The 8,935-nt window shown below is 51.6% G+C and overlaps 1 protein-coding gene across 1 annotated transcript; it reads left to right on the forward strand.

Annotated features, from left to right (window-relative positions):
* Positions 1-1,914: 1,914 nt before the first annotated feature.
* On the forward strand, positions 1,915-2,514 carry BX661DRAFT_189562 (thioredoxin-like protein). Its single transcript, XM_051537591.1, has one exon. The coding sequence runs from the start codon at positions 2,064-2,066 to the stop codon at positions 2,481-2,483; it is 420 nt and encodes a 139-aa protein (XP_051388618.1). The 5' UTR covers positions 1,915-2,063; the 3' UTR covers positions 2,484-2,514.
* The last annotated feature ends 6,421 nt before the right edge of the window (positions 2,515-8,935 follow it).

Below are 8,935 nucleotides of genomic sequence, written 5' to 3' on the forward strand. Positions count from 1 at the left end.
GTAGGATACTTGGTGGTCTTCCTCTTCATAACGCCGTTCACGAGCAGGGTAGTCTTCGCGGTACAATTGGCGTGCCGTAGGAGGGGCGTTACGGCTGTTGCGTGGGTGGCCGTACTGAGAAGGAGGGCCATTGCGTTGGTACTCGCTTGGCCGATATGTTGGTTTTTCGCGAGTGTACGGTCTTTTTTGGTAGTGCGTGGGGCCACTGCTTAATGTTGCACTGCCACGGGAGTAAGGCCGTTGGTGGCGTGCAGGCCCACTTGTTGCGCGTTCATGGGTGCTAGAAGGCCAACGACGCTCACTGGAGCCTTGGTACCCGCCGGACTCGTAGCGACCGCGGGATTCTGGAGGCCCCCCAGCCAATTTATGCGATTCTGTGGTTGGGCGGCGGTCAATCGGGTATGTGGGGCGGCGGAATTCAGCACGGTCCGGGGATGATTGCGGGCTCGGCCCGGCGGCGACTGATTCGTTGCCGATGCTTTCTTGGCTTGATCTTCTCACTTGTTGAGGCAGCGAAATTCGCGATTGGTGAGGAGGAGTGCGAGACGGCTCTACGAAATCCTTAAGATCATCGAGGTGGGGGCGGAATTGGGGTGGTATTCTGGAATCAAAGTGCACTTCCAGACGTTGTCCACGAACAAGCGCGTGGTGCATTTTGTTGCGAGCACTGGTGGCATCGATAGATGTGTTGAACTCGATGAATGAATATCTACAATTAATATATAAATGATTGTTTATGTGCGTGTATCATTAGAAACCGTATGTTTTTATATATACGCCATTAATTGCATTTTGCAATGACTCGTTGTGTGTATGTGTGCGGTTTCCGCGTTACAAATCAATAGAAAAATACTTACGGAAATTCGTCAAGTCCGTTGGCCATTATCATTTTTGTGCCGACAATTCTTCCAAACCTAATTAGATAGAACAAATGTGAAGAAGTGTGGAAGTATATTGGTTAGATTAAATTGTCTAATTTTGGTGTTCAATCTGACATGAGCAAATGCAATACAATGCAGTTCAGAACAAAGCAAAATTAATGTCAAATCGATGTGATGGCGTACTCTTCAAACTGAGTCATGAGCTCTCCGTGCGTGACGGCTCCCGGGTATCCGGTGACGAAAATCCTTCTTGAGAAATATCCCTTCTTCATTGTCGTGCTGGAACTAAAAAGTTAAAGTTGGTTAAAGTGTGGGCTGAAGAGCAAAAAAAAGATGCAAAGATGCAAAAAAATAGATTCGAGTTTTTTAAACGTGGTCAATACAAGTTGAAAAAGATTGAAGAAAGCGGGTGAATGAGCGCGTGCAGTTGATGGGATAAAGCTTTGTTAATTTGGAACTTAAAAAAGAACAGTGGTATTAATGCTGTGTGGAAATGAGTGCAAAAAAGGTAGTGCAAAAAGTGAGTATTTAGATGATGTAAAATGAATGTTGTGGGCGTGATGTGGATAATAAAAATAAAAAATGGTCGGGACGCAGGGGCGCCGCTTTATATGTAATTCTATGAAAGAAATTCCACAGCCTCAGTAAAAGGGCACAAAAAATAAAATCCATATTATTTTTTTGTTCGCTTATTTTTTTGCTGGCTGGGCGGTTTTTTAAAAAAAAATATATAAGCGGCATGTTAAAAATAAAATTTTACTTTGCAGCTTTAATTGAAAAGGCTTGGGCGCTATAATAATAAAGGATTTTTTTGTATCTTCTCAAAGGAAATGCCGAGCCTTTTATATAAAGACTTGGTCTTTGTCGCAAAGTGCGTGGAAAAAAGGCAAATCCATAAAATGTAGAAAGGAATCATGTGCAAGGGTCGCTGAGAAAAAATAAAAGCACCCTTTTTCCTCGAGCGATCCCTATTGGCCAGTTAAACTAGACGGCTTTTAACGCTTGGATTTTGAACCCTTAAGGCCAAGTATTAAATTTTTTATTTTCTTTCCCCTCGTTTAGAGATAAGGTTTGAAAAGTAGCAAATATCTATTACAACCTGTTCTTGGTATTTTCTATTTTCTATTTTTCCCTCTTACGAATTCTCGACGCGAATTGTAAAATAAAATAAAGCCAATAAAAATGCTCCTTTCCTTTGCTACTACAGGTGCAAAAACATCATGGCGTCCGCTGGGCATGTTGGCACGCAGCCTCAGGCAGAGGCACTATACGTCAGGCCGTGTTTTCGAAACAACGACAGCGGAATTCGAAAAGGATGTCCTTAAGTCTGAACAGCCTGTAGTCGTGGACTTTTACGCCGACTGGTGCAAGCCGTGCAAAATGCTGGCGCCCATCCTGGCAGCTGCGGTTGAGGAGAGCGGCAAAGTCAAGCTGGCCAAGATCAACATTGACGAGAACTTGGATTTGGCGCGCGACTACAGCATCGCCTCGCTGCCGACCGTCATGGCATTCCACAAGGGAGAGCCCGTGTCAGCCTTCATTGGCATGCAGACGCCAGCAGTGATCAAGAAGTTTGTAGAAGAGCTGGAGAAGGAGAAGTAAAGGTTGTTTTTGATTTATAAATAAAATGAGATACGTGGTTTACTTGCGCTCGTTGCGCTTGTCTGTGAAGAACTTGCCCAGCGCGCCCTTCTCGGCCTCGGGCACCGGGCGGGCCCTCTCTGCGGCCTCGCGCAGCTCGCGGTCCATGCGCTCCATATCCTGCAGCTTCTTGAGGTCGGTGATGTTGGACTGGCGCTTGCGAGCAAAACGCTTGGCCGTAGAGTTGCGGCCCTTCATCTTGTTCTTGACCTCGTTGTCCAGGTAGCGGCCGGCCGCCTTGTCTGTGGCGTACTTGGACCGCTGCTCCTCCAGCTGCGTATGGTCCATCTGCGCCTTGCTGCGCGGGTCCAGGCGGCCAATGAACGTGGGGTCGAGCTGGATGGTCTCGGGCGCCAGCTTGTCCAGAAGCTGCTTGACCTCGGTCTCCTGTCTCTGCTTCGTGGTCTGGTAGGGGTTGGCCACATAGGCGTCAAAGTTGGGCTCGCCAGCGCCAGGCACGACCATCGAGGACACGCCGTCCGAGTGGCCGTAGCCGAGGACATCATCGTAGGGCACAAAGCGCACCGAGCTCAGCGTCGCACCGGGCACAAGCTGCGTCATGTAGGGCTTGTCAACCCTCGTCGCCAGCGCGTCCTTCCAGATGCTGACGTGAGGGCCCCAGGCAGCAGCCAAAAGCCCGCGCTGGCTGATATCCAGCGACTGCGCCGGCCGCATGGTCTGGTAGTCGTGCAGCTGGCGGAACGTGCGCACATCCCATACCTTGACGCGGCCGTCCAGCCCGCTGGTCGCCATATACGTGCCGCTGCGATCAATAGCCATGGCCTGTAGCGGGCCGCGATGGCAGAGCAGCTTGGCCAACGGCTTCTGCTGCTGCGGCGCCCACAGCGTCACTGTTCCGTTGCCGTGGCCGACGTGCACAACGGCATTGTGTGGGTTGACGCGCAGCACGTGGTTGGGCCCATACCCAGGCCGGTGCTCGCCGACGACCCCGCCCTCGGTGATGTCCTGGAAAACCACCTGCCCGGTCATCCCCGTCGACGCCAGCAAAAAGTGGAACGGCAGGAAGCCCAGCGCTGTGGGCTCAACGTGCTTACGCAGGCAGTGCACCTCGGCGCCCGAATGGTCATAGATGTAGACGTGCTTCTTCTGCGCCACGGCAAAAAGGCTCTCGTTGTGCAGCCAACAGACGTCGCGAACGGTCTCGCGCACGTGCAGTTCGCAGCCCAGCCGCCCATTGCGCCAGTCCATCGTGGCCAAATGGCCCTTGCGTCCGCCCAGCAGCAGGTTCCGGCCGTTGGCCGAGTACTGCATAGAGTACGGGCCAAAGTCAGGCAGCTTCAGATCAAAGATCTTGGCGGCACTGCTGAGATCGAGGTTGGGTGCCAGCTGCTTTTGCGTGATCTTGTATGTCCTCTCCATGCCTTCGGCCTCCAGAAAACCAGCATCCTCCGTCAGAAGCATCTCGCTCCTGGCTGCCGCCAACGCCGCCTCTTCGCGTCGCCGTTGCTCATGCTGGATCTTGGACGCTGCCTTCTTACTCTTCACCTGCTGGGGTGTCTTCTCTGTGCTGTTGCTTTTTGTGCTCGATCCTCCGCGCTGATACTTTTTGGCCTGCTCGAGCACCCGCTTCTCGATGGCATCGGGCTCGGCGGTTTCTTCTGGCTTTGCTCTTTTATTGTTGTCCTTCTTGCTGTCCTTATTGTTGCCCTTTTTGGTGTCAGCTTTGGCTGTTGCTTCGCGAAGCGTCCGGGGGGCCCGCTCGTTGTCGCTCTCGTTGTCGTTGTCGTTGTCCGCCATGGCACTTTTCCGAGGTGTGTTTTGTGTGCCTAACTCCTTGGCCTTCTGGCTGGCAGCCTTCTCTGCTGAAAACATTTTTTTTTTAATTATGAAAGAAAATGTGGGTTTATAGTAATAATGAGGTTAAACAAACTAACAAAAAAGTTAGAGCACAGGTAAAAAAAATTGTGTGGCACGCTTGTCAAGATCAACTTGTAGAAGAAAAAAAAGTGAATGAAAAAAGAAAAATTTATTGGGCTTCAACCGAGTTTTGGCATTGAGCGGATCAGGATCAGTCGATTAAAAGCTTTTAACATAAACAGCTCGCACCGAGCCACGAGCCGGAATATAGTTGTAATGAGTTCAACAGCTTTTGGGTTGGCAAATCCTGAAGGGCAGGCCAACAAAGTGTTTCAAATCTCTTTCCCAATTTTTTTTGTCGTTGCATTTCGTCGTTCTTTTTTCTGTTAATTAATTGCCAACTTCCTTTTTAATTCCCTTTCAATTGAACGCTCTACAGACACGCAGACACACGCACATGCCCTATATTCCATTCCACGACTGAATATCTTCAATAAACAAAAAAAGGAGGAATAATGGACGAACCAAAGAAACATCAGCAGGATAACAAGCCTCCTCTGTCAGACAATGCCAATGCTGCTCAGCCATCGAGCAGGCCCAAGCGTAGCAGGCGCCCAAAATCTCAGCCGGCAGCAGCGGCAGCACCCCAACAGCAACAGCAATCGGCGTTGCCAGCTGCAGCAGCAGTTGTTCAGAATAAGCCCACTCCAAGGACTGCACCGCAAAAGGTCAAGGGTTCGTCAGGACCCGCGGATACACGCAGGCTGGCGTCACCAGCAACAACAGCAACAGCACCTGCGGCTGTGGCTAAGGGAAAGGGTACGCCTATGGATACTGCGGATCGATCAGCGCCGTTGCCGGCCAGCGCCTCGAAACGGAGATCCAGACCAAAGCCAAAGCCCACAGCAGCCACATCCACGCCGGCTGTTGCACCTGCACCTTCAACTACAACTACTCCCACTACGTCAACAAGACCGCCTGTCAATGCCAGACATAGGCAGCCTGATGCCTCGAAGGATGAATCGCGCGCGCAGAGGAACCCAGTGCAGCCAAATAACAATAAGAGAGACGCTAGACCCAATCCACCCTCGTCTCGTGGGCCCTCTCGCGGTGCGTCTCGCGCGCCGTCGCCTCTTCAGGCTACGCAGCCCAAGGCTAAGCAGCAGCAGCCCAAGCAGAATCCGAGGCCACCAAGAGTGCAGCAGCAGGATCCGAAGGCACAGAACACACCGGGTTTTAGACAGTTCCAACCAAATTTGAGCGCTCGGAAGGGACAGGGCTCTCAGACAATTCAAACCACTGATGACGCTCAGCCCGCCCAGGTTGCCCAGGGCGCAGAGATTAAGCATGTTCCTACTTCTGCTCTGCCTTCTGGTAGGCTTTCTACCAAGGTCTGCGTGCGCTGGCTGCCAGCTGATCTCCCCGAGCATGTGTTTTGGAAGACTGTCGAGCCCGCGTTGCCTTGGTTTGACCCAGCAGATGCAGGTACGACCACACAGAGGCAGCGTGAAATCCTGCGCGCCACTGCGCCAGCCGGCAATATCAGCAGCAGTGAGGAGAAAACCATTGACAGCGACGCCATTACACCCTCTGAGGATGCCACAGAGGCACCTTCTGAGGAACCCACCACTGAGTCTTCTGTGGCCCTTCCATGTATGGGCCTTGCGCCAACCAGTTCGATCACCGTCGATGTTTATGACAGCCCTGCCCTGCAGCGTCTCGACGCGCCGCCATACTGGCGCCGGTTTTCGCCGGGAAAGCAGCATCGTAGCAGGGCCAAGCCGACGGACCCTTCCCACGCAGAGATAGTCTTTGCGACGCCTGCCGAAGTTGACCATTTTTTCCGCCACTACCATGGCCATGCATTCGCCAAAAATGGATCGGTGTCTAGGGCCCAGGTCGAGTTGGCGGCCTTTCAGTACGCACCCTGGTCGTTCGACCAATCCAATGCCGCAGCGGATCCTTTGGCAGGCACCTTGGACACTGATCCGGACTTTCTGGCCTTTCTCAACCCCCTACCACCAAAGGCCGAGGGCGAAGAGGTCAAGCCCACCTTGGTGCATCTGTCGTATGCTGCGGCGGCAGCGGCAAAGTCCGCCACTGCGGCAAATGGCTCTGGCGCGGATGCAGATGCGGCGACTCCCCTGATTAATTATTTGCGCGAGATCAAGCGCAAAACATTTGGCGGTGCGTCGCGCATGTCCATGCCAGCGTCCGCGTCGTCGTCGTCGTCGATCAAGTCAACAGTTTCGACAAAACCGTCGGTGAAGCTCTTGGCGAAGCCCGCTGTGCCGCCGTCTCGTTCGGGCAAGGGTGCTACTGCTGCTGCTGCTGCGAATTCAAAGCCATCTGCAGAGCACGCGTCTTTGAAAAGAAAGAGTCGCCGCAATCGTTGAGAATTGGGAAAAGAGTCGTTTTGTGTTAGGGTGGGGGGTGGTTTTTTATTTATGCGAGAGGCAGGTCGTAGTGGCGACTGTTGAATGTGTCTGCTGGAAACTTTTTGTATGGAATGAGCACCAATTGGATCTTGCCAGTTTTGCTTCTTGGTCATTTTCTTGCTGCTAGAGAACACATTGCCGTTGCTTGTTTGAAAAAGGCCACTTTTTTCTATTCCCCGGATTACAAATCATGCAGTCCATGCGTCCATGTGGAGCGATTGCTTTTTTGGGGGTTTTGGTTGCTTTGGCTTACAGAAAGCAGAAAAAATGAACTGCAAGGCACTGCAGGGAATGGCTCTTGTTTTGAAGTGTGCTGTTGCATTTTTCTATTAAGAACCACCACCAGTGGTCGAACGGATCAACTTTGGCATCGGAAAAACACATTTTAGCTTGCTTTAAAAAATTTAAATATTAATTTTGCTCTCGGTCAACCACTTTCATCTTCTTAATCACCAACCCCCCCCCCACACACACACAAAAAAGATTATATATACATTTATATTGACGTAATTGCCCAGACATTCATACGTGTCTGAGACCTATACAGCCATGTCAACCTCCTCATTTTTTAACCCCCTTGCACTAATAAATAAATATTTTTTACACAACAGGTTGTGATGTTCCAAAGTCATTTTGGCTTATAAATTGTATTCGCCTTCTCCACAAAAAAATAACAAATATTTTTTAGACCTGCTGAAAGAGGAAACCCATGCGTGCTTTTGCACTAATCCCAGATAATGCGCAACTCGAACTTTTCAATTTAAAAAATAGGCCACTGTCCTAAAAAAAATAACTTTTTCATATATATTCTCATTTCAGCTTGGGGATTTCATTTGGCCATTTTATGATATGCCTCTGTTTTTCTGTCCTCCCTCTATGTTTTTCGCATTCATATTAAAATTATCGTCATATCGCTTACACATCCACACATTTTCACAATAAAAAATAAAGTAAACAATGCAGGGGTTTGCTTGGTCAGGAGTAACATTTCTGATCCTCTGCATCAGCTGCAGCTTCTTGTTGCATCCGGCAGAAGCGCGCTTCCGAGTATCAAGCACAGCTCACATGCGGTTATACCGAACCAACGATCTCAACCTAGTACCTCAGAAGATCCGCATAACTGACCACGACAAATGCACCCCAGAGGCAGTTAACAATTCGACATTGCGCAACCCGCCGCCGATGCGACTCCAAAAGCCACGGCTCTGCGACTCACAGGTGCGCCAGTACTCGGGGTACATCGACATGGAAGATAAGCATGTGTTTTTCTGGTACTTTGGATCGCGCGCAAGGCTGTCACCCACCTTCAATGCTGCGACGGACAATGTTCCTTTGGTGTTTTGGTTTTCAGGAGGCCCGGGCTGCAGCTCCCAGATTGCCAATTGGCAGGAGAACGGGCCCTGCATGTACGTGCCGAAGAACGCGACGTTTGATCCGTCCATGTCGGACGAGAGGAGAAAGGCGCTGCCGCATGAGGTGCAGAGAAACCCGTGGGCATGGAACAACGTGGCGGATATTGTGTTTGTCGATCAGCCTGTCGGCACCGGATTCTCCTACGGACCCATGCCCAGCTCGACCGAGGGCGCAACGGATACCGCCTGGAGGACCATGCAGGCAGTATACGCCAAGCTGGCCGAAGACGCGCGGACCAACGGCGAGGTCGGCATCAAGGACGTGTACTTGTTTGGCGAGTCGTACGCCGGTCGCTACATCCCGGTGTTCACCGAGTACCTCATCCACATGAACAAGCACGTCTCCGCCTCTGCGGACCTGCAAGAGCGCGGCTACGTCTCACTGCCCCTGCGCGGCATCGGCATCGGGAATGGCATGTTTGACCACCGCCTGCAGGCCTCGTCGGCGCACACAATGGCCTGCCAGTCAAACTACCCGCCAATGTTCAGCCGCCAGCAATGCGCCCACCTGCGAAGCACCGTTGTGCCGCAGTGCACCGCGCAAATGAACAAGTGCTACGGCAAATTCACGCCAACGACAAGCTCCCTGGGGATGCGCATGGATAAGTGCGTGCGGCTGGAGCCCGAAAAATGGAGGAGCAGCAAAGAGTGCGCGGCTGCCAAAACCATCTGCAACGGCGCGCTTAACTGGACCAACATGGTGAATGCCTACGATGTGCGCCCGCAGGCGCGCATGGTGCCGGAT

The sequence above is a fragment of the Kickxella alabastrina genome (assembly GCF_025024165.1).
Source record: "Kickxella alabastrina strain RSA 675 chromosome Unknown BX661scaffold_43, whole genome shotgun sequence".
Classification (NCBI taxonomy): Eukaryota; Fungi; Kickxellomycota; class Kickxellomycetes; order Kickxellales; family Kickxellaceae; genus Kickxella; species Kickxella alabastrina.

Coding starts and splice junctions, on each gene's coding strand:
- BX661DRAFT_189562 (XM_051537591.1), top strand. CDS start 2,064: ATGCTCCTTTCCTTTGCTACTACAGGTGCAAAAACATCATGGCGTCCG.